This window comes from Capricornis sumatraensis, chromosome 19 (assembly GCF_032405125.1).
Source record: "Capricornis sumatraensis isolate serow.1 chromosome 19, serow.2, whole genome shotgun sequence".
NCBI classification, from domain to species: Eukaryota; Metazoa; Chordata; class Mammalia; order Artiodactyla; family Bovidae; genus Capricornis; species Capricornis sumatraensis.
In genome coordinates, this window is record NC_091087.1 from 68,236,770 (window position 1) to 68,262,405 (window position 25,636).

A 25,636-nucleotide genomic window follows, 5' to 3' on the forward strand; every position below is an offset into this window, starting at 1 on the left:
GCATGTTTAAGTATTTTTACTCATTTGTTGAACTTTGTGATTCTTCATTCTTGTGTAGAAAACACAGCTTTGCTTTAATGGCTTTTTATTAGACCTTTAAGTTGAAAACCATAGACAAGGCCAAAACGTAAGATTTATTTAATATGAAACAAGATTTCCAACTCATTGATAGTTTTGTTTCAGTAATTTGAGTACCTTGTTTCATTAACTGATAATTCTTGATATAATTCTTCTTCCTCATTTTCCTGAGGGTACGAAAATTTATTTGGATTAATGAATTAATTTCATTAATTTCATGGGCTTGCCTGGTGGCTCTGCTGGTAAAGAATCCACCTGCAGTGCGGGAGACCTGGGTTTAATCCCTGGGTTGGGAAGATTCTCTGGAGAAGGGAAAGGCTACCCACCCCAGTATTCTGGCCTGGAGAATTCCGTGGACTGTATATAGTCCATGAGGGTCACAAAGAGTTGGACACGACTGAGTGACTTTCACTTGGTGAAATTAATGCTCATTCCTAGTCACATTCGTGTCCTTTTCTCTCTAGGCTGTCAGTAGTAAATTGGTTAGAGAATGGGACTTTAGCAGTTAGCCTTTACGGGTTTGATCTTTCATGTCTCTTTTCCTAGTGGGCATTTCTTCTTTTGTTGGTTTTAAGACTTGATGCAGAATTTCTTCATATTGACACTGTTGATACACTTGAACTACATCGGTCTCTCTTTGGATCCAGTTCCCCAACCCAGGATTGAACCTGTGCCCTTGCAGAATCTAAACCACTGGACGACCAGGGAATTCCTTATATAGTTCTTTTTTAGGGATTATGCTGGAAGATGTTAAAAGCAGCACTCTTCCAATTGAATGCACTGCCCCTGTCTGGTCTCCCCAAACTGTGACAACCAAAAATATCTCCAGTTAAATCAGTAGAGAATTTTTAATGTATTAGTTAGAATTAATTTATAAATATTTGGGGAATTTTATATAAAATTTGAATTTTCACTTAGTTTGATTTATTTGCCATCCTGTTTTCTGACACTTTAAAAAGGTTTTCAATTGAATTGTTTTTCTGTGATATATTAAGAAACAAGAGAGTTCCTGAGCTTGTTACAGTTTGTGTTTAGGGTTTTTGGAGTATGAAGTAATAATTTGTTGTTTTTGGAAGGGTGGTGGGGAAGAGCTGTCTTTTTTATGTTCTCCTACTGAACAAGACTTCACTGAGGAATTAGAAAGTTCAGAGAGACTGACCTAGCACACATGAAGACTTTGTGTGTGTGGCGAGACATTATCCTCCTTATCCCCAGGGGTGGTTAAGTATTCTCCATAGTGTAGTAGTGCCAGGGTCAGGAAGATGAAAATCACCAATAAGTTTCATTTTTCTCAGAATATCCCACTAAACTATTAAATCATCCTACTGAACTATTAAAGAGTAGCATTATTGGCCTTAAAGTCACTCTTGATACAGTAAAATACTGTTATATTCTCACATTGATGATTTATGCAGCACCTTGTCATGATTAAAATACGTGATTGTAATACTGCTTCTGTGGAATCACATGATCTCCTCGATCACTGTCTTCTTTATAGCAGTTTCCAAAAATGTGACAAAATATTAGCACTGATTAAAAGTTGAAAATTGCTTAAATTTCAAGTTAGGTTAATCTGTGAAGGCCTGGTATTTTATAGAGCTTATAGTTTGTTTACCTTGTATATAAATTTGCATGGAAAGTGTTTTGTTTTTTTGTCTAATGTACAGTGTTACTTGAAATAGTTACCTTTGTGCTCCACTGGCAAAATGACTAATTTTTTATTTGCTTCAACAGAATCTTCCACAGTCTGTAATTGAAAATGTTGGTGGGAAAATTTTTACATTTGGATCTTATAGATTAGGAGTACATACAAAAGGTAAATACTGTTTTAATTATCTTGAGAAAGAATACTTTTAAAATTAAAAAAAATTGTAAGCACATGCATCTCAGTTACTTATGGTGTATTGTTATACAACTTAGGTTTGTATGGAAGTACTTCAGGAAGCCTAAATTTGATAAGAAGAATGATATAAAGTGATGCCTTCTATACCTGTACTCTTCAATGTAGTATTGAGTAAAGTAAATTTATGTGTAATAGAATTACCCATATTTTCATTGTTGAATAACCACAAGTGGTTAGTGGCTATCATATTAGAAAGTGCACGTAAAGTACAATTTTTGCCATTGGCGAGTGATTTTGGGCAGTGCTACTCTGTATATCATTTGGTCTTCCTGAAGAATATCAGTTTGGAAATCAGAACAAAAATGAATTAAAATTTTGCAAGGGAAATCTGTGGTTTTCTTTTTCCTTTTTATTACAAAGTCATGAAATATACTTAAGGAAAAAAACAAAAAAAATGTATATCTTCAGTCAGTATCAATCACTAATAATATTTTCTTAATTACATTTGTAGGTTTTTCCCCCTGTTGGGGAGAACATTATTGAGGTCTTTTTTTTTTTTTTTTTAACTGAGCATAGTTAGTAAGCCTTTGGTCTTCATGATCTTATTTATTGTTCAATATTCTTATGTAACAGATAGGAGTCTGAGACTTAAAGAGACAATACAACTTGAACAGTTGCTTCTAGCCATCTCCTGGCAAAGCTAGGATTCTAACTCTGGCAGTCTGAGGCTGTAGTTTTCAACCATTAACCACTAGCCTCTGTTAAAACTTATCTGTCAGGGGACAGTCCCTGGTGGTCCAGTGTTTAAGACTTGGCTTTGCAGTGCAGGGGATGCGGGAGCTAAGATCTCACCTGCATCCTGGCCAAAAAGACCAAAGCATAAGATAGAAACAGTATGGTAACAAATTGAGTAAAGACTTTTGGAAACAGTTATCTGCCAGGCTCCTATTCTCTGCATTGTGGCGTTATTCCTTCTCCCCACCTCCTGCTACTCTGTGCTGGAAGCAGTGCATTTGCTTTGGATGTTTGCTGTGAACTTTACGTTCTTTTCTCCCTTGATGAATACGCCAGATGTCCTGCCTTCAGAGTTAGTGCCTTAGGTATTGAGTTTTTTAGGAAAATGACCATGTTGACCTAATTTCATATTGATCTCCTCTGTTTATGACCCCAGTTACTGGTTTTGATCATCTTTTTTTGTGCTTCCTTATGTACTCAATGCTGGCCTTCTATCAAGTCCTAAATTCATAGCAACCGTCTTACATGGTCTGCCTTTTTGGATTCTTGCCAATGGTGCTTGTTGCAGTTTGTAGGTCCCGTTTAGGTGCAGATAGGAGCCTGGAAGCAGCAGTCATACTGTACAGACAGTAACTGTATGCTTTTTGTTTCCCTGGTGAACATGGCTGTGACTAGTGACACCAAGATACTGGGTGTATTCTTGACTAATTCCTTCTCTTATCATAAAAGTTCCCGTCTGAGTCAGGTTTCTTTGACTCCCAGTTGACCTGGGCCATTGCAAATAGAAGTTGCTTTAGGAAAAAATATATCCCATCAATTAGGGTCATGTTTTTATTATACTGACTGGTAGCTTTTCTTTTTGTTTTTTTTAAGGAAAGGGGTGCAGTTTTAGAGGCTCATTACTGTCAACTGCTGCCATGATAAGGTGCAAAATAATTTTCTTGTAATACTAATTAGTAGTTGGGCTTAATTTTTTTTCTAGGTGCTGATATTGATGCATTGTGTGTTGCACCAAGACATGTTGATCGAAGTGATTTTTTCACCTCATTCTATGATAAGTTGAAATTACAGGAAGAAGTAAAAGATTTAAGAGTACGTAAATGTTCTGGGTGAAAGGGGAGGAGTTAAAAAAGTCAGTTTGGTCAGTTGCATGAGTTTTTTATGGTGTAGCTATCAACTTTATGGAACTCTTGTAATTTGCCAGACCCTTTTAAGCTTAAGATAATACATGCTTGTATTTTTTTCTTTACAGCAGTCTAAAAATCATAAATCTGTAATCTCATGTACAGAGTAGGAAGTGAGGCAAAGAAAATAAACACTAAGCAACTTGGCCATCATCATAATCATAGTAGCAGAGATCAAGGGTTTGAACCAAGGCTTGTCTGATTTAGGATTCTAGTGTCTTAAAGTATTTACTGAGAACCTAGTTTGTGTCAGGCATTATGGTAAATTATATTTAAACAGTTTTAAGTATTGCATTTATTTAAGTGTACTAAAACTAGTATAATTCTAGTGTATGGTTTCAGAGACACTAAACTTATTAATTTTCTCACAGGCTGTTGAAGAGGCATTTGTACCAGTTATCAAACTCTGTTTTGATGGGATAGAGGTAAGGTTCAAATAGACAGTTCTTACTATTGTATTTTTGATAGATGCAGGTTAAAAACTTGATTTATTTAGAGTTTTGTAATTGGTGAGATGGTGTGATATTAATAAGAATTTTTTTAAATGGAAATGGTAACCTGTTCTTTTATAACATTTTTAGTCTTTTTTTAAAAAAAGAGACTTGTGAAACTAGAAGTTAAAATACAGACAGAAATGTACTGACTGTGAAATGCTGCTGCAGAACAGTTTCCTTGATAGGTTTTCCATATGCAGATTCTATGTACTTTTAATCTCACTAAGGCAGTCCATGGGTCACAAAGAGACATGACTGAGCTACTGAACTGAACTGAAAGCAATATAACAGTGTATTTTTGCAAATGGAACTTTTCCTTGACTTTCATTTAAGTGAAATATGTAAGAAGTTGAGAGGAAATCATGGCCTGGTGGTGTGTGTGCTGGAGTGTTTTCTGATAGAGGTGGGTAGCTGAGCTCAGGTTCTTGAGGTGATGGGCCGTTTTCTCTGCTGTCTTCAGCGTGTCATGGCAGCAGCTGCAGCAAGGCTGACAGTGCAGCAGCTCCAGCATTTGTTACGTTACTTCTGCACACATAATGGTGCCGGAGCACCACTGATAGTAATTCTAGTTGTGAAGTTTACAAACTGGAAAGATAATGCTTCACTTTTGAGAAAGTGGTTTTTGTAATTGCCGCATAAGGTGCCTGATATATATGACTAATACGTTGACATAAAATGCTAAATTCGGTAAAGGATTATCAAGTTCAGGCAGTTTTGATTTACTAAAGTGAAAGTCACTCAGTTGTGTCCGACTCTTTGCAACCCCATGGACTCCATGGAATTCTCCAGGCCAGAATACTGGAGTGGGTAGCCTTCCCCTTCTCCAGGGTATCTCCCCGACCCAGGAATCGAACCCAGCTCTCCCTCACTGCAGGCGGATTCTTTACCAGCTGAGCCATACTTACTGTCAATTTATTAAATATAAAAAACAACCTGTAACGTAGGTGATGCCTTGTTTTCCCAAGTTTTTATTTTTTGGTGAAGCCCCGCCTCATTGCGTAAACTTTTCAGAATGGAGACAAACGTCAAATGGTTAGTTGAAATATTTAATGTGTTTGTTACCACTGAGTTGCTTTTTGAGTTTATATTTTTCCCTTCTTTAAGCGTGTAGTCTTTATTGAAAGTGAAAGTCAAGTCGCTCAGTTGTATCCGACTCCTTGCGACCCCATGTCTGTAGCCTATCATGCTCATCTGTCTATGGGGTTTTCCAAGCAAGAGTACTGAAGGGGGTTGCCATTTCCTTCTCCAGAGGATCTTACAGGGATTGAACCTGGGTCTCCCCCATTGTAGGCAGACGCTTTACCGTCTGAGTCACCAGGGAAGTTCGTAGTCTTTATTATTCCTGTCTAAATTGAGGGAGATACTAGATTTTGGTATCTGTATCATTGGAAAATTAGACTATACCAAAAATTTGATCTGTGTAGTTTTTTTCCTGATCTTATAGGTAGGTGCATGTTAAATGACTTTTCACAGTAAGCTCTTAAAAGTATACCTTTTTAAAGTGATCTTATAAAAAGACTTGTTTCTCTAGTAGCAGAGTTTGGAACCATGAAATCATGCTCTCAGGAATAATTACCAAATCTTTGCCAAGTTTTCTTTTGCTTCCACCTTTCCTTGAAAAAAGGAGAAAGAAAAACCAATTTTGTCAGTAGCATTCTATGAATAGACCTCAAAATTAGCCAGTTTTTGTTTCTGTTAGTCAAAACTAAGTTGGAGAAATAGACTGTAATATTATAAATACATAAGTTCATAAATACAAGAAGCTTCCTGACATGTTTATTTGGGCCAGATTTAATCATATTAGCCTTATATTTGGGAAGCTTTCAGCATATAATCAATACACAGTTCACGTATTAATGGATGGAAACTTAAACAGTTAATTAAGTAATCCAGTATGTAACATTTAGCAAGGGTAGTGAATTAAACTTAGTAAGTATGATTAAAATGACAAGTAACTATTTATAAAAGTTCAGTTTAGTATTACCATGCTTTAAGATCTGGTAAAAATACCTATGGTAAGAATTTTGTTTGAACTTTTGGAATTGTCATGTTAACAGCTGATGAAAAGATTCTGGTTTTAAGGAATATTAAGTGTTTTTTTTTTTTTTTAAGAAATGTCTTAAAACTGGTTTGGAAAAGACTAGTACATGCATATGTATAACTGAATAACTTTGCTGTACAGCTGAAACTAATACAACATTGTTAATCAACTATATTCCTGTATAAAATTAAAAGTTCAAAAAACAGTTTGACAGATACGGAGCATTAAACTTTGTTTTTGTTTTAGATTGATATTTTGTTTGCAAGATTAGCACTGCAGACTATTCCAGAAGACTTGGATTTAAGAGATGACAGTCTGCTTAAAAACTTAGATATAAGATGTATAAGAAGTCTTAACGGTATGTAAAAGCCTACTTCCTTTTACATAATAGCAGTTTTGGTCAAATATGAAATGGCTTTCAACTCAGGTTTTGTAATGAAGCTTTTAATAGCCCTATTTATCTGTGAGTCATATAAAATGAGCTCTTTACTTAATAGTTAGACTGCAGTGAGATATTTAGTAATTTGTTGTACTCGTTGATGTCTTGCATTATTATTTCTTTGCTCTCTGGAAACTTTAAATACTGTCTGACATTTGTACTCTGTTGCTAGAGGTTTAGGTCTCACTGTGTAACTGTTTAAATTTTGATCCTGATAACCTTCATAACATTTTCATAACGTTGCTGCACTTGAACACTTACTTTAGCATTGCTTATTACAGTGCTCTTAAAGAACAGTTCTTAGAGAGTTAAGTGGATCATGCTCTATTCAGTGTGTCTGAACTGGAAGACATTTTAATTCTGGGTTGAAGATTTGAGACGAAGCAGAGTACAGTTCAGATTCTTTAGTTTAAGTTAGTGCTTGTAGTGCCTCTTTATTAACATTACTGATTTTACCAAGCAGATTTTTATTTAATTTGACATTAGTCTCAGAAAATTTAAAAGAAATACTCTGATTAAACCTTTGATGATTTATTTTTTTTTTCTTTTTACTCCTGTTAATCAGGTTGCAGGGTAACCGATGAAATTTTACATCTAGTACCAAACATTGACAACTTCAGGTTAACCCTGAGAGCTATCAAACTGTGGGCCAAACGTGAGTTCAGAATTTGTTGGCTAGCTTATTAAACATGTTTAAGCTTTTGTTCAACACTAACCTTTCCTTTTTGCTTTTCCCTATCAACAGGCCACAACATCTATTCCAATATATTAGGTTTCCTCGGTGGTGTTTCCTGGGCTATGCTAGTAGCAAGAACTTGCCAGCTTTATCCAAATGCAATAGCATCAACTCTTGTACATAAATTTTTCTTGGTATTTTCTAAATGGTATGTGTTTAGATTATATTAAAATAAAATTGATTGTAGACACTGAAGTTTAGTCTTATTTCTATGACATTTCTGCAGCTGGTCTCAGATTCAAATTTAAGTTCACGATGTAGCAGTGTAGATAGCCTTGGGGAGATCATGTTGTATATAAAGTGACAAGTCTAATTCTGTTCCTTTAGCCAGCTTTCCCAGGGTAGTAAGGCAGGTCCTGTTTGTACATCCATGCGTAAACCTACTCTCCAAACAAACTGAATTTTAGCTGTAATGTTTGCTAAAATCCAGTGAGTTGATAGGTTGGGATATTAATTACTTTGGATAAAACTTGACACCTCGTTTACTCTTTGAATTCTTCTAAATCTGTAGACTGTTTCTCATGGTTGTTTTGCTTTCAGCTGCCCATTTATCTTTGGTAGAATATTAAAGATATAAATGTTTATATAACTTTTAAGGGTAACTATAAGTGCTTGAAAAGCAATTGATTATCCTTTTGAGATTAATTATTAACTCAGGAAAGGTTTTTTTAAAGCTCTTCCTCATTTAAGCTTGGTCACATTTGTCAACCGTTATATAGGTAGGAAAGATTGCTATTTCATATTAGTTGCTTTGACCCAAAAGGTTAGAGTTCTTGGTTTTTAATCAAATTGATCTGAAAGCTTTGTCTTCCGTATATTTGTGTCAACCTCTACCTTCTCCCTCTAAAATAGTGTTTTAGTAGTTTTATAAAAATTAAGAGTTATTCAGAGACAGTTTATAATTAGAGCTTTGTCACACTTTTCAGAACACACCCTGTAATTTATGGATTTGATAGCATTTAATTATATATAACCAAAATTGGTGAGAAAAATGTCAGAATTTCTCTTAATGCTGCACGTACATAGCAAATAACATTTTTAAGAAACTAATCTTGATACTGTGTGGTGCAGTCCATGGGTTCGCAAAGAGTCAGGCACAACTTACGAATGAACAGCAACAACAATCTTGATACTAAAGGTGCCAACTGTTTTCCAGTTTTTAATCTCTTCTATAAAGACTTGAGTAGCTAACTCACAGGACACAGCTTTAAAACAGTGTGTTCACATCATTACTCATATTCATGTTAATAACCTTTAAGTCATGAGATAGAGATTATAATTATTCATACTCCTTTGCCTGTAATGAATTAAGCTTTTCATCCTGGGTTGTCTTTGGAGCTAGCATAAAGATAGGGTTTTTGTCTTTTCATGGGAGATTCTATCCTGTTCAACATTGAGATGAACACATCAGATTGTCTTGGGGTAGTACTTTTTAATTTGAATAGTGCTTTATCAGTTCTTTGAGAGGTAGAGAAGATGTTTGACTTCAGTCTGAGAAAGCTACCAGGTGGTTGGAGTTAATTTCATAGAAAAAAATTAATCCAAATAGTCTTAATGTCGACAGAGGAGTAAAAAGTTATATATACCAAGAGTGCAAAATGAATGAAGAAGAATCACATTCACAAATGCTGTATGTTTAGCAAAATACGTGTAGATGGTAATATCCAATAGTCTTATCAAGTGCTACAATCTTTTTAAACAGGGAATGGCCAAATCCAGTCCTATTGAAACAGCCTGAAGAATGCAATCTTAATTTGCCTGTATGGGACCCAAGGGTTAGTGTATTATTTTTTCCCCTACAAATTCACACTGTGCAATAACGAGTAGAAGTCATCTGCATAAACTGAGGGAGACTTCCCATTCTGTTACGTATGAGTGGACATGTTCGTATCACATTTTCTTTTTAATCTCAACTAGAATTGTCCTCTGCTGTGAGAAGCATAATTATGTACCTTGGAACCACATTTAATTGTACGTAGTTTATAATATCAAAGTCACTAACAATTTATATATAGAACTACCTTGTAAGTCAAAGTTGTGTGGGCATTTGTGCTTAAAAATAATAAAAGGATACTAAAAATCCCTGTATTTTTTTTTGTTCGATCTAAATATTCTGTTAAAATTGGGTTATTGCAGGAAAACTGTTGCTTAATGTTTAATCATGACAGATAACGTCTAAGCAATATCACTTCAATTACTATGATGTAATTGTAAAAATTGGTCTGGCGAATTCAGATTACAAAAGCATGGTTGGGCTGAAGAGGAGCCTCCATTCTGCTTTTTTGGAAGTTATGACCTTCACTGCTAACTCAGTTTAAATGTTAACAACATGCACTTTATTAATGGATAAAAGAAATTTAGGTTTGTAAGGCTTTCTAGGTTTATAAAGTTCTATTTATCTACACTGTTTATTTTTCATTACAGTATCAAAAATATTTTCAGTTTTAAGCCTTGTTAATGGCATCAGGTTGTGTATTTTCAGGTTTTCCAAACCTCAAGACATTTAATTTGGGAAGGATATGAATTTACAGTTTTTTCTGTCAAAAAAAATGCCACTCTCATCATTAGTTATATGGATTAAGATTAATAGTTATTAAATTGTTTTGTTATCTTTTAAAATTATACCAACATGGACAACGTAGTTGTACCCTGTGTTAATAAGCTTCTACTCCTGATAAGATAAGGGTATATTAAAGACTAAGTTTCCAGCTTGTTTAAAGTTCATTTTACACAGAACATGCTGTAATGTGACATTTCTCAAAAATGTAATTGTGTGTACATCCCTATTTCTGTTGTTGACAAGAGAAAAACTAAACATCAGTAGGTGCCAGTTAGAACCTTTATTTTGCTCAACAGGCTCACTGTTTCTAGTAAGGTCACCAGAGTAGTCATGCCCAAATGATCGAAACAACCCATTAGTTAAGACCAAGTCACAGTTTCTGTAAAGAATTCCTTAAAAAAGTCTTTTTACATGGTTTTTTGTTCTCAACTCCAGCTATGAATGAAATAAAATTTAATCATTGGTTCAGTTTAACAAGGGGTAAAAAGTCCAAGTATCTGTTGACTATGTACTTGAAGAAACTGATTGGCTGTTGTTGTATGTAGGTAAACCCCAGTGATAGGTACCATCTTATGCCTATAATTACACCAGCATACCCACAACAGAACTCCACGTACAATGTGTCCGTTTCAACACGGATGGTCATGGTTGAGGAGTTTAAACAAGGTAAGTGTTTATCCTTATGCTCTCCTTTATACAGGAAGGATTTACATACCATTGTTCACCCAGTAATCGGGTATTTAATTAAATGGAAGAAAGCATTCACCAAAGTGGATTCTGGTGTTATTAATTACAGATTATATTTGAGAATTGAAAAACTCAGTTTAATTTCTTTTAAGCAAATTATTCTTGATTATATATTGGAAGATTTAACATTTAAAGCTGTGTCCTTAGCTGGGCCTTTATGGTTTAGTGCCATACTATTGCCATGTGAAATTTTAAATAATCAGTTTCTCTCCATTGATTGACATGAGAGGCTTTTAGCAGGCTGTATACTTGGAAAAAGCTTTGGGTAGGATTTTGGCCACACTGCCCACTGTTTTGGAATAACCTCTAAACTTCTGAATCCTATGACTATTGCTAATTTGAAGGAGTAGCTATGGTAAATGGTCTTTGAGGGAAGTAGCTTGAACTGGATTATTTAATTTGACACAAGTCAAGGAAATAGAATCAGCTATATGACTGCCAACTTCAAACGCAGATTTGTAAAGTTGTTTTTGTAGTCTAAAGGGGTACTTCATGGGAAGATGTTACTGTCCTTTTACAGGAAATTTTTTTAGAAGGGCAGGAAAGTTTTTATGGAAAAAATTTTTTTTCCCTGGGTAACTCAAGTGCTTCAGTTTTAGGAGAGAGGATTCTATGAGCATGGCATTTTAAAGTAATGGCAATTTTCCAGAAACATGGATCTCAGGTTCTCCAGCTTTTTTTGTTTTTGAAAAGAGTGTACGTATGTAAGAATCTTTATGCTGTAGAGTTTATAGACTAAAATTGCTGTTAAAATTATGATTTTAGGATTATAATGAATGCATGTAGTATATTTAAAAGATCTTTAAAATTCTAGATTCTTAGACTGAAGCATGCAAATATTTTAATATGTTTTTAATTTAGGTCTTGCTATCACAGATGAAATTTTGCTGAGTAAGGCAGAGTGGTCCAAACTTTTTGAAGCTCCAAACTTCTTTCAAAAGTACAAGTATGTATTTTAAGGCATGTCGGACATGTTGCTCTCTTAAGTATTGGTTTTAATGGTAGCATATGTGACATCTCTTGCTAGACTAATGTAGTTTGAATTTTCCTTTAAACATCTATACAAGTTTTCTTCTTGTCACAAAGGGCATACTGTTTCAGAAAACATATTATTATTTTGTCAAGGTATAGTATAGTCCCTACAGTTTTGCTGCTGATGTAACCGAATTTCTGCATTTGTAGCAACATCAGTTCTGAGGATTTGCTAGTCATCACCAAAACTCTAAATCTGTATACCTTGGCAAAGGAGTGAACTGTTAAAATCTATAGTTAATATTCTCTTCTAAGTAATTATTTTCATCCAGTTCTGGAAGCTTATTCTTAAGATTCTCAATAATACAGGCAGAGCTAATAAAATGTCAATACATGCAGTCAGCAAAATGTTTTTAAGTTGTTACAGTACATGATTGGCCTACCATTTCCCCCTACTGTTCATAAAGCCCCTCAAGTATTTCTACAAATATTTTCATGGAATCTCAGTGGGTGTCATATTTTTTACTAATGGTTTTAATATAATGATTTAATACTTCAGTATAGGTTAATAGCCTGATTGTGTTGGTTTTGATGAAAACTGTAAGTTACAATAAATCATACTTTAAAAAAAAAAACGGACTTGCACTTTTATTTGCCCTGAGCTGAAAACTTGCCAAAGTCCCACTTAAAAAAATTTTTTTTCTTTAATGCTTGAAACTTTCCTGACCATTTGATCTTATGTTGGATTGTGTTTTGTAATAATCTAAGCAAGATTGCTTTATGCTATTTCCCCAATTAAAAACAAGAATGATGACCTTCATGATGTCTCTGTGTTTTGTTTCTGTATATTTTGCATGAAAAAGCAATAATGGAGCCAGCTTAATTGTTGTGTTCTGGGAGCACTGCATTGTCAGTAAAAATTTTAAACAGCATAACAGTGAATGTTCTTGCTTACTATTCCCCATAAGTTGTGCTTTTCCATTTGGCGGACAAGTTTGCATCGTTTTTTATTTTAACCACTGTTGAGCGAGTACCTTTGAACATTTAAACTAATAAACATATTTTGATACTTTAAAAACTGGCATGAGAGAGCACATGATTACTTGTAAAGAGAATAAAGAAACTGATCTTGTAGAAGTGTCAGCATCTCTTAATCCCTGAGAATCCAAGATGAAGCTAGATAGATTCTTCTTTTTGTCCCATTTTCTTGTAGGAATGAGAAGTGGGTAGAATGAAGTTCTTCTAAGTACGTACTTAAGTGGTTTCTTTCTCTTTTTTCACTTTAAAAAGATTAGTGTTGAAGCTGAACAAATCTTGATATTGTCATCTATTTAAATTTGTATTACTAGAACTTTGAAGGGTTTTTTTTTTGTGTGTGTGTGTGTGTGTGTTTTGATGCTTGTCTAATCTTTCTTTTAAAACTTAGGTTATCCTTCAAAACCTGTGCCAAAAAGTACATGTAAGGTGGTCTGTTGACTAATTATCTTTACTGAATTCTCTTGAAACAAATTATTTTAGGTTATTAAAAACAACTTGAAACATAGAAATGAGGATGTAGCAACAAAAAGAGGAAATTAGATAATTTCAGCTGTGAGTCCTGGGAAAAAAAGATTTGAAAACATGACAACAAGCAGCTGATTTTACCTATACCAAATTCACTTATGTCTTAACTTTTCTCAAAAATTTTTCCTCTTAAAAAATTTGTAATTGTTATCATTAGACTGAGTATTTCCAGGTTTGAATTTTTCTTTTACTATATTGTATGAAATACCCCATTGAAATGCTTTTTTCTTGTCAAAGTTGGTTAAGCTTATTCAAGTATATCCTGAAAGTGTTTTGTTTGTATAGGATTCTAAGTCATCTGTGGTCTACCTGCCTACCTTTCTTGGAAGGGAGGAAACCAGGAAGGAAATTTTCGCTTGTCTTAGAAAGCTTGTGGAAAAGGGATAACATTGCCTTGTGGAATTTTACAGTCTTAAGAAAATACTTTTCATGTTCTACCGTTAAAGATACTAAAGCCGACATAAGAAACCAGCAGTAAAGTAAATCACTGTTGACATAGGAAGTGTGAAGACTTAATTTCAGATGTTCGGTTTCCTTAGGAAACAAGGAAGGAAAGGTATTAGGGGAGAAAAACTAAATGTTCTCAGGAATAAGACTAATAATTTATCATTTCAAGGAGTCTGTATATATAGAATAATTTAGCCTCAGAATGTGTTAAAAGCTTTAAGAACAGTGAACTCTATAAACCTGAGTTACTTAAAGATGGAATCGCAAAGATTTTTGCCAAAGAGATAAATTAGATTTTCGGTATAATGTCTTGAGTTGTTACCTACCCAGGGAAAATGTTCATGTGATGAAATGGCCAGGAAACCTACCTAAAAAGATGCTTTTGTGGGGATGAATAGTTGTGAGGTAATAACAACTAAATTGTTTTTAAAGAGGTTTTAATTTATTTGTGGTAGATTTTTATTAGGTTTTTCTTTTAATTGAAAACTGATAATCTTTAAATTTGGGGAAAAGTTAATCATTATTGCATTGGCTTCAAAGCCTTGTGAAGCCATTTTAGTACCTTAAGCACAGTCATGACATTGTGAAATAGAGGATAGCATTGTTTTGAAGCAGCAACAAGATTAAATATAGTCTAGATTTAGACCTATTTTTAGTCTCTGTGCTCTGATAGGAAACTTATTAATGGCAGGTTATTTCTATTAAACATAATTACTGTTTTATATCTCCCACTTCATATTTGGTTAAATGTAGCTGAATCAAGAATGTTTAATGTCAGCATACATACTTGTTGGTTGTTTAACACTTTCAACTATATTTAAACAGATGCCTTTATTGTAAACAATGTGCAGAGTAGACCCCTCCCCTGCCCTGGCCCCTTGGATTTCAGTAAGAACCAAAGTTGAACTCTAAGCTTTAGAACTTTAAACTTTGAATTAATTGCCAACGAGATTATGTTCAAGTGAACTTTATATTTTGCCATAAATAGAGAACACTGTGTATCATTTAAGCTTTTGTTAAAGACTCAGATGGTCATTAAGAGCATCTGTTTCACTAGTGTGGTGCTAGAGTGTTTTGGAGATCTGAGTTTTGTCCTAATAGGTGAACCCAGACAACTTTGTCTTCTTGAGTTTTTGTGTGCATGCCTGCTTTTTATACTTTGTCTTCTCCTGTTACAAGTTGTTATACTTTCATTTTTTTCTCCATACCCCTGCCTCCCAGACCTGCCGGCCCCCGCCCCCCGCCCGCCCTTTAAAGATTGTTGTCCATTTTCAAACTCCCAGGAAACTGGAACTCAGGTTACTGAGCTTATTAGGGTTTTGATTGACTTACAAGAGCATTTAGGGCCCTAAGAGAGTTTTCTGTATACGTCAAATGCATGAGCTTTCAGTGCTTTTATGTGACTTTTGACTTCTTTTTATTTGGGCTATCTGTCATGTTCCATATATTTGGTTTGCTCTAAATAATTGCTGAACAAATTAAACTGGTGAAGGAAAGGAAGTCTTGGTCTGTGGAGTTGGACTGCATATTTACTTTTCTCTCTGCATGTGTTCATATTAATGTGCATTATCTCTGTTAACCTTAAGTTTATACATGAAGTTTATTTAAAATTGTGGTCATACTCTGACTTTTCCAACTAGTATCTGAATTCAGTAATGATGTCAGTTTGCTTTCTGAGGTCAAATTTCTGGTGAGAAGTTTGACTTCTGTCACCTCTAAAATGGGTTTTGTAGAAAAGCATATTGGATTGAATTTTTTATTTTTCAGTCTTATGAAGTTGAGTTACACTTTAGTTTTAAAAAGTTTGTTTCAAAAACATTTAAAAATAGATACTTGGTCATGATTGTGTTTTCTGAATTGAAAACTTGATTTTGTGCTAATTTGAATGGAATTGAATTCCACATAGAAATCACATTACTTTGTTAATCTCATGTTAAAGATGTCTGCTTCTTTGTTATTGAAATTCAGTGTTTGAAAAAAATCATGAGGCCTTACTTAAGTATTCAGTTTAATTTTTGCTACCTTTTAATTTGAATTAAAAAGCATAATGTATTGGATACTATTTTTGAAATTACTGATATAATATGTGTATATTTAGTGATCCTGCTTTTGTGGCTAAAGCCTTGGTGCTTTATTTCCATCAAAGCAATTTTGCTTTAATGGGTTATATTTTAGTGAGGTGGCTCTTTAAAGATAAGGCACTCCACTAGAATCATTGAACCAAATTATCAGTGATGTTTAGTCAACGTTTTTGAATTAAGCTGCTTTGGGGGTAATTTTTCGTAAAATTACTTTCTTTTACAGAAGAATTAAACTTGCCTAGTAGTCGCTAAACTTGTGGAATTTAGTCTTTATGATTTTACGTGCAAACTGAAATTGCAGTTCTCTCTTGCTAAATTGATCTGTAACTGTCACGAAGCTTATTACATTATGGTGTTAATATCCAGCACAAAGCACTTAAATGAAATAAATAGCATGTTGTCTTTATCTTCAAAGGCATTATATTGTACTTCTAGCAAGTGCACCAACTGAAAAACAGCGCCTAGAATGGTGAGTATCAGATTAGACTTTACAAAACAAAAACAGTGCTTCAAAACGAATCAGATAGCCCCAGAACACAGTAGGAGACGGAAGTCCTTAAAACATCGTTTCATTTTGTTCATAAATGCAGCTTTACTACTTAAATGGACGTTTTAATGGAAGTATAGAAATTTGGAGATCCATATACAACTTTTTTTTTGTTTGTCTTGTAGAGATCCATGTATTATTTCTTAACTGTATTTAAAGTGCTTTCTTCTAGTTTACTGATTTTTTGTCTGTAAATATTTCTGGGGATGTCTTTTGTAACTTTCCTAGTTTGAAATGTGACTAGATTTGCTTCTCCCTGCGGTTTTTACTTCATTATTTTTGAGCTAGAACATAAGGTTTTAATTTTATCTATGGGAGTTGAGACAGTTGAACTGCCCTTGTATATTTAAGTTATCTTCATATTATAGCTTTATACAAACTTACTTGATTTTGTGCATTTTGTTTTATTTTTTAATTAAAAAATAATTTTCATTAATAATGAGTGACATTTGTTCAGGGTGGGCTTGGTGGAATCAAAAATCCGAATCCTGGTTGGAAGTTTGGAGAAGAATGAGTTTATTACACTGGCTCATGTGAATCCCCAGTCATTTCCAGCACCCAAAGAAAATCCTGACAAGTAAGCAATCCTCTAAAATCTAGATTCCCCATCTTTTCAGCTTTTGCTCATGGAAGTTTTATAGGCAGTTTTTAATAATTCGAGTCACTATTCTTTTGAGCACATCAGGGTCAGACCAGTGAGTTCGGATTCTTCACTTTAGCAATATATTTTCTCCCCTTTTTATAGAGTGGTTTTTAGAATAGCTGCTATATCAAACATCAATCTTTGCTTTTTGATTTTTTTTTTTACAAAGTGAAAATGCTTTGGTTTGACCTTGCAAAAATTTGCTTTGTTGTGGATTCTGGGACATTAAAAACATGTTACTAAAAGCTACCTCACTTTATTTTGAGGATCTTTTATAGGTTAATTTCCAGTTTGATTGTTGCTGTTTTATTAAGTATATGAAATTCTACTTTGCCTATAACCACTTTATTTGGTGGGCAAGGGGAGTTTTAATAGCTTTTTTTTTCAAGGATCAAAAAATATTGGTAAATAGATCACTTAAGTTGGTGGTGTAATAGAATAGCTGTTACTGTTTTTACAGATTAATTTCTTTTGCATTCATGTAAAAGAGTTGCCATTTGAGTTTTTTGTACATTTTTTCTGTTGATGCAATCTTAGTCATTAAAAGACCTATCCATTCAATAGATGTATCATTAAATGTTCAAAAGTAGCTGAATCAACCATTATTCTTGTTACTGCTGTGGTCAGACTTCATGCTACCTTTTCAGTAGAGTTTTAAAAGTTTAAGGAATTATATATTAAGGTCTAGTTAAATTTTTATATCTAGACTAGTTTTGTTTCAGATTTTTCTAAATGTCATTAATTTATGTAACTTTCTTGATCATTGTAACATTTGTAACTTTCTTGATCATATGTAACATTTCTTTGATCATTAAAAACACTGGCTATTAGTACATAGATAATGAAGAGGATATTTGTCATAGGACTCCAGTTTTTTATAAAGCAGTAGAAATACAGAGGGCAGATGTAGAGAAGACAGTTGAGTTTTGATGGAGTTTGGTTTATAACTGAGTTTGCTTGTGTATTTGTATTCTGAGTTTTTCCATGTACATCAGATTGTGAAGCATATTGATAACTGTTTTCATGAAATCCTGATAAATTATTGTGATACTCTTTATTTTACAGGGAAGAATTTCGCACGATGTGGGTGATTGGGTTAGTGTTTAAAAAAACAGAAAACTCTGAAAATCTCAGTGTTGATCTCACCTATGATATTCAGTCTTTCACAGATACAGGTATATTTCTCCTTGGATAATCAAAACATGTACTTGCATATTTGAATTGTCTTCATTTATACCATAGTAGAATTGGTAATAACTTGGGAATTTGTAATTACTTGGGAATATTTTACAGTGATCATCAAAATAACCTTAATATTTTTGGATTAGGTATTAGTTTCAGTAATGTCTAATACGTTAAATAATTTTTTCCTTTTGTGGTATATCTAAAATTAAACAGTTGAATCACTTTAAGTTGCCTATGATTACTTTATGAAATTAGAAATAGCCTGGATATTTGATTCTCTTAAAAGACTTGAGTCTGTGTCTGATTGCCTTAATAGTCCTGAACCTTAGAAAATTTTGAAGCTACACTTTGGTGAAATGAGGTTATTTATCCTGTGAATTATAGACTTAAGTTTTAATTCATGAATGTGCTTAGTCGCTCTATTGTGTCCGACTCTGCGGCCCCATGGACTGTAGCCCTCTAGGCTCTGCCCATGAGGATTCTCTAGGCAGGAATACTGGAGTGGTTGCCATTTCCTTCTCCAGTTCATGAATAGGGATTATGATATGAGTTACATTTTGGATTGACCTGAGATAGAAGGTGGTATGGTTTAACTAAAACCTTACTACTAGAAGTAGTTGGCAGAAGCTAAGGTTCTACAGAAGTAACAAATCATGTAGAGATACTTGGACTAGAAAATTTTTTGTGCATTATACCTTGTTGAGCTGCTTATCACAGTTTGTACTTATGAGCCATCAAGATTTTATAGCATATTGGGGAAAGAAATATTTGGTTGTCCTGTATCTTGAAACGTTTTAATGGAATACTTTGTGGGATTTTCTAACAAAACAAATGTAACATGTTGAAAACTTAAGTTCTTGCCCTTGTCTCCTTTAGCGTTAAATCTTTTTAATCTCAGGTGGGAAATGAGATCTGGCAGCTGTGAATTTACAGTTGCTCAAGTTAGAAATCTTGCAGTCTTTGAATCCTGTTTTCCCCATACTTGGTATTAACCTATTAAAAAAAAAATCTTGTCCCTGTTTTCAGAGTACATTGAGATTCTTGCTACTATTTGCTATTTCTACTGCTTTTACCCAAGCCTCTTACCACTGGTCTTTTGGAGTACTGCCATTGTTGTACTTTTCTTATTCTGCCCTTCATCTTTTCTCAGTCAGCATCCAGATGATAATAAGCTAAATCATGTCTCACCTACTAAAAGCATACCCTTCTCACTCTGAATCAGTCCATATCCTTACTGTGGTTCGCAAGCCTTTATGTGACCTAGTCTTCTCATTATGACTCTGATGTCATTTCTTTGTAATTGTGTACATATATATATATATATATATAAAATTTCTTTATATATGTATATAAAACTTGTAGTAAGTTCAGAATCCTTTATCCCTGTGTCTTGAGGTCAAGAAAGTAATAAAGTAATACTTACAGTGGGGAGCAGCATTCTATAGTCAAAGACAGTAATATTTCTATACAATATTTACATACAGTATAGGTACAAATAGTTCAGCTCAGAATTTGTCTTTGGGGATTTTAGGATTACAGATAAGGGCCTATGGATCTTCTACTTTTCCTTCTCCCCATGGCCTTTTTGTCATTCCTCAGACATCCCAAGCATGCTCACGACCTTTTGTTCTTGGTGTTTGCTCATCCTAGAAAGGATCCCACAAGGTACTCTGTGCTTATTTACCAGCTTTCATGTAGTCTCCACTCACATGTAATCTCTCCCTGCTAAGCTTCCTGTTTTCTTTCCCTGCTCAGTTTTTTCCTCCAAAGCACTTATCACCCATCTGATATGAAATATACATTGCATTTTATTCTGTTTGTTTCTCCACTAGAATGAAGTTTGAGGTTTTTTTGGTTTCTTATTTCCTGCTATATTCCCCATATCAAGAAAATGTGATATTTTCCATTTGGATACCTTCTGACTTTTGATTTATTGCAGTTGTTACATACTTGGTCTAGAATTTTAAATTATATTGCTAGCATAAATAGAATCCCAGGGACGGGGGAGCCTGGTGGGCTGTCGTCTCTGGGGTTGCACAGAGTCGGACAAGACTAAAGTGACTTAGCAGCAGCAGCAGCAGCATAAAGAAGTATGGATTTAAGGAACCTCTCTTCTCCAATTCTGTCACTCCCTGAGGAGTTAACTCTTTTATTACTCCAAGAGTTACTACACTGGAAGAATTAATATATTCTGTTTTCATTCATTATGTATACCTTGTGGTAAAAGACATTTATTAGAGTTTGCTCAGGCAATGAATTATGTCAGATCAGAGATGACATTTTGACCAGATAATTTTACTGATGGGCAGTATTAACGAAGAACGGGTTCCTACTTTAGAATAGCTTCTCATGAATGAGTTTAACTGCCTTTATTAGCATATTTCTTTTGCTTGTAACAATTTCCTAATTTGTATAGTTTATAGGCAAGCAATAAACAGCAAGATGTTTGAGGTGGACATGAAGATTGCTGCAATGCATGTAAAAAGAAAGCAACTCCATCAACTACTACCTAGCCACGTGCTTCAGAAAAAGAAAAAGGTAAATTTAGAAAGTACTTAAAAAGCATTACTAATCAATGTTTTATGTATCCAGCCTATCAGTATTTCAGAATTTAGGCTCAGTCGATAAGTTGTATTTGAAATACAGATCACAGCATTTTGAAAATCTCTTACATGGGGAAATTCCATTATGTGAAACTTCGCTCCTAATCAGTTACTTACACACACTTCCTTCAGACTTCAGATTAGTTGAAGTACCTCACAGCATTATTTTATATATATATTTGTGTTCTCTTTTCAGAAATCTCTTCTTCTTATCAGTTTAACATCACACATTAGTATGTGCTTTCCTTTGAAAAGCAAAGAAAGTTAAATTACATAATATGTAGATCAAGTAAATTATATGACTTTTTAAATGAAAATGATTTTATTTTATAAGAATTACATGTGTATATTATTTAAAAATTAGAAGTTATTATAAGCTGACTGGCAGTGGTAACCAGAGGTAATATTTTGTATTATGTTCTTCTGTTGTTGATGCTTCCTGTTGGATAACTTTTGTTAGCCACGTTTTTCTTATTTGGACTTTAATTATAGTGTACTTATTAAAATTTTAGTGCAGAAATAACATTTTTACTTTAAGTGGTTTCCAAAGTGTCTTATTTTTAAAATGAAATACAGCAGTGAAAATACGTGAGCTCGAGGTACGTATGTTGGGTTAAAAGTACAGATAGTTAAAAGTACAGATATTCATAGGTTTGTAATATATTTTTTAAGATACAATACAAAATAAAAGTATGTATTACAGGATAAGGACTGTTACCTTCTGGATGATGGTTTATTATCTGGGCCTGGGATTGGGAAGAAAGGGAAGAAGTTAACACACAGTTCAAGTTCAGGCTCCACTGCCTCCTAGCTGTGAGACTTGGGCAAATTGTATTATAAATATCATGTTCTTGATTTGCCTTAGAATTGTGGTACTTTTACCTACCTTATTATGTATTTTGTGAGGATAAAATATACCTAAATCTGTAAAATTAGTGCCTGGTACATACTGAATCCTCAGGTTTGTTTCTGTTACCATCACCATCATTATTATTCGTAACATAGAGGTACTATTTTTTTAGGTGTAAAATACATAAAAGTATATTTCATTTTTTAAAATAGCATTACATTAAAGCCTTCATACACGCTTATTTGTTACTCCTCACGAATTATCAAATTAATCTAGAAAGTGACAAAATATATTTCCTATTATTGAGCTTATTATTTTTTTTCATAAAGTTAACAGAATTTATCATTAAATTATTTTATTTTCAAAATAAAAGTTTGTCCCCTGTACCTTGGTATCACATTATTAATGGGTTTAAGCAACTATACTTGCATGTGTGTTGACTGCATACAAAAATATATAACCATTTTATGTGTTTTTAGAAGTGAATGTGCATAATTAGATTATGTTCTTCCATGCTTAGCCATTTTAGTGAAATAGAAATATTTATAAAGGAAGTAATTAGGTTTTCCTGAACCTTTAATTCAGATTAAAAACTAAATTAAAACCTTTAATTCAGATTAAAGACTTCTAAAACTCCTGTTTACATGGCAGTGTTATATTTGAAACAACTAGCTTGTAATTAAAGTAAATTAATTTTTTATTCTATTACTTAAGGTAGTATCTAGATAAAATCTTCTCGGTTATAAAATGTATCATTAGTGATCAGACATTTATTTAGTCCCAAAATTGTATCAAATAGAGTTTAACCACAGTCTCACTGCTGATTTCACCTGTCTCAACATTTTAGTGTATATCTATTTAGACTCTTAGTGCATGTATGTAACCCCAGATCATGTGGTATTTTTTAAGAGGTTTTTAATGATACCTGCTCTTTTGTGACCTGCTTTTTTGGGGTGCTTTCAACTTTGTGACCATTTAGCCAGATTATATTACAAGTACTAAGTGTCTGGTTGGTATTTCTTTGTATGGCTGTAGTATGATTAAATCTCATCTTCCCCATTTGGTCAGTATTGATTTATATACACAAGTGGTATCTCTGAGGCATTCACTCAAAGATTAGGTTATCTTGTCATTTGGGAATTGGAGGAGGTATACATGCGTTGTACACACACACAGGCATACACATACATATGGGGTATGAGTTTTTTTTAATAATGCAAATTACTTCCATTAAAATGTTTCTGTAGGTGAGTGAACACAAACTAAAAGTGTTCTGAAAAAAATGAAGAAATCAATTTGATGTTACAATAGTGCTGATTGCAGAAACAGAAACTTTAAGTTAATTTAAAATCAGCTTTTATCCCAGAGCACTGTTTATAGTGTTTTAGCTTTTGGTTTTCCTGCAATGAGTAACTTGTTTTGAATGCTTTGTTAAGAGTCAGGACCAACATTTGGATTTACATGTGGTCATTAAGTTTTCACGAAATTATTTTCGGTTTTATTTTAACAGGATAGTTTATACTATTAAATATACCATGTTAAAATCCTAAGCTGCAGATAGAGCTTTGGCAATCTCTTGCTTTTTAGAGAGGCTCATACAAATAACTAGGAATAGGCACTGAATTGTACTACTTGATGATTTTTTTTTAAATCAACACATTTTTAATCTTTGTTGTAGAACAATTTGAACTCTACAAACGAAAAATTACTTCTAATCCCACTAGCCAGAGATACTCATTGTTGCTGTCATCTTTTACCGTTGAAGTGTGTGTGTGTTTATAGTCCTCTGACTTAAGTTACTTGCATCTTATTTAAAGTGCTTTTTAATTTGAGGTGTGTCTTACATGGTGTGTATGTTTAATATATCATTCCTCCCCCACCCCCCACCCCCCGAGGAACTGTAGTTAAATTGAGGACCCCAAGAAGTCAGAAAGTATGTGTCCCAAATCTGCCTTTTATATTTTGGCATGACACTTCTGGTTATCCTAACCTTATTGATTTGTGCTTTTCAGTAGAAGTCATTTTAAAGGATGTTCATGTTTCAGAGATCTGGATAACATAAAGGTATAATTGACTAAATACTGTATTAATTGCAGCATTCAACAGAAGGCGTCAAGTTGACACCTCTGAATGACAGCAGCCTCGACTTGTCTATGGACAGTGACAACAGCATGTCTGTGCCTTCACCTACTAGTGCTATGAAGACCAGTCCGTTGAACAGTTCTGGCAGCTCTCAGGGGTAAGGACAAAGGGGAAGGAAGTGGAGTGGCTGTTTGAATAACCAATTTCTTAAGTTGAAATACCTGCTGCCTGTGGTGAACTACATGGTGTGCTGAGAACCACAAAGAGGGACGCAGTCACATTTCTGTCCTGGAGATGCTTAATCATCTACGTAGCAGGGGGTAAATACCTGAAAATACTGGCGATCTTCCAGAGAAGATTTATGTGGGCTTTTTTTAGTGGAAATTTCTTTTGAAGAATTGTCTCTTCAAGAGCATGTAAAGCAGCTTCCCTGATAGCTCAGTTGGTAAAGAATCCCCCTGCAATGCAGGAGACCCTGGTTCAATTCCTGGATTGGGAAGATCCCCTTGGAAAAGGGAACGGCTGCCCACTCCAGTATTTTTGGGCTTCCCTCTAGGCTCAGCTGGTAAAGAATCTGCCTGCAATGCGGGAGACCTGGGTTCGATCCCTGGGTTGGGAAGATCCCCTTGGAGAAGGGAATGGCTGCCCACTCCAGTATTCAGGCCTGGAGAATTCCAGGGGCTGTATAGTCCATGGGGTTGCAAAGAGTCAGACATGACTGAGCATCACAAAGCAGCTAAACATTTTTATCTTGAAGAAAAAACATGGCTGTGGTGGCAAAAATTAGAACAAAAAAGCCATATTTATGTTTTAACTTCTGTAAATCTTCATAGTGTATCATCGCTGATTTTTTTTTAATGGATATACTACTGAATTTTCAAAGGGAGCTGTTTATTGTAGATTCTGGGGGCGCTGCTGGTATTTTAAATTGTGATGGTTACATTGATCGTTTGTTTAGTGAGTTGGTACTTAAACCAGGAACACTTTTCTAAATGCATGTTATATATATATATTTTTGAAAAGAGCAGTTTTAAAAATTGAGTTGGTAAGGTATATTGTGAAATAATAGCCAGCGGCAAAGATGTAGGTTGGGATGAATCTTTGGATTAGCATGAAGTAGAAAATGCCAAGGTGCAATAGATGACGGGGATTTAGTTTTCTTCTCTTTGGCTTTGAATATGTGATGTGTTTTTAGGCCATTCATACATAATCTGAAGTCTTTGGGCATCGGCCTGGTCCTTAAATCTTGCAGTTTTAAAGCAATTCTGCATTTGTATAGCATTAACTTCCAGATTCGTATTTTTAATGGTTTCATCTGGGGTTTTTTTGTTGTTTTTTGAGTGAAGAAGCAAAAATTTTAATAAGAATTTTGGAAGTTGTATAAAAACCTTTGTGTACTTTTGAGTTTTTCACATGTAGGTAAAATAGATCTTTGCTCAACCATTTACTATGTACTGTCCTTTGCTATTTTATTTGCTATTTCAGGTTTTCTCTTGTATCTGTGGTGGTTCTCTTTTATTCTTTTCTGTTTAATCATTAGATGCTTGTGCGTTTTCAGGGCTCTCTCTTAGTCCTTTCTGCCTTCTCTGTATTCGCTTTGAGGGTGTGGCGTCACCCACTCCCTTGACCTCATGTCCTCCCATGTACCAGTGAGCTCAGAACTTTAATAAGCTGACTGCTCTCGCTGCTTGTGCGTGTCTTGTAAGCATCAGAAACCCAGGTCCTCTAGTTTTGCCCACCTTGACATGGTGTTCAGCAGTTGGAGAGTGTAAGTTATAGTGGAGGGAGAGTGAGTAACAGGAGATA

At 34.2% G+C, this 25,636-nt stretch overlaps 1 protein-coding gene across 7 annotated transcripts in view; it reads left to right on the forward strand.

The window, feature by feature from the left end:
* Positions 1–25,636, forward strand: part of PAPOLA (poly(A) polymerase alpha) — a 53,061-nt gene that overhangs the window by 16,457 nt on the left and 10,968 nt on the right. For all 7 annotated transcript variants that reach the window (XM_068991365.1, XM_068991368.1, XM_068991370.1 and 4 more), the window contains 14 exons: positions 1,813–1,894; positions 3,639–3,748; positions 4,212–4,265; positions 6,622–6,733; positions 7,380–7,469; positions 7,560–7,698; positions 9,253–9,325; positions 10,656–10,776; positions 11,719–11,803; positions 16,336–16,389; positions 16,925–17,044; positions 18,176–18,285; positions 20,712–20,833; positions 23,845–23,987. In XM_068991365.1, coding sequence (XP_068847466.1) covers positions 1,813–1,894; positions 3,639–3,748; positions 4,212–4,265; positions 6,622–6,733; positions 7,380–7,469; positions 7,560–7,698; positions 9,253–9,325; positions 10,656–10,776; positions 11,719–11,803; positions 16,336–16,389; positions 16,925–17,044; positions 18,176–18,285; positions 20,712–20,833; positions 23,845–23,987 — 1,415 coding nt within the window. The remainder of the gene's footprint in view (positions 1–1,812; positions 1,895–3,638; positions 3,749–4,211; positions 4,266–6,621; positions 6,734–7,379; positions 7,470–7,559; positions 7,699–9,252; positions 9,326–10,655; positions 10,777–11,718; positions 11,804–16,335; positions 16,390–16,924; positions 17,045–18,175; positions 18,286–20,711; positions 20,834–23,844; positions 23,988–25,636) is intronic.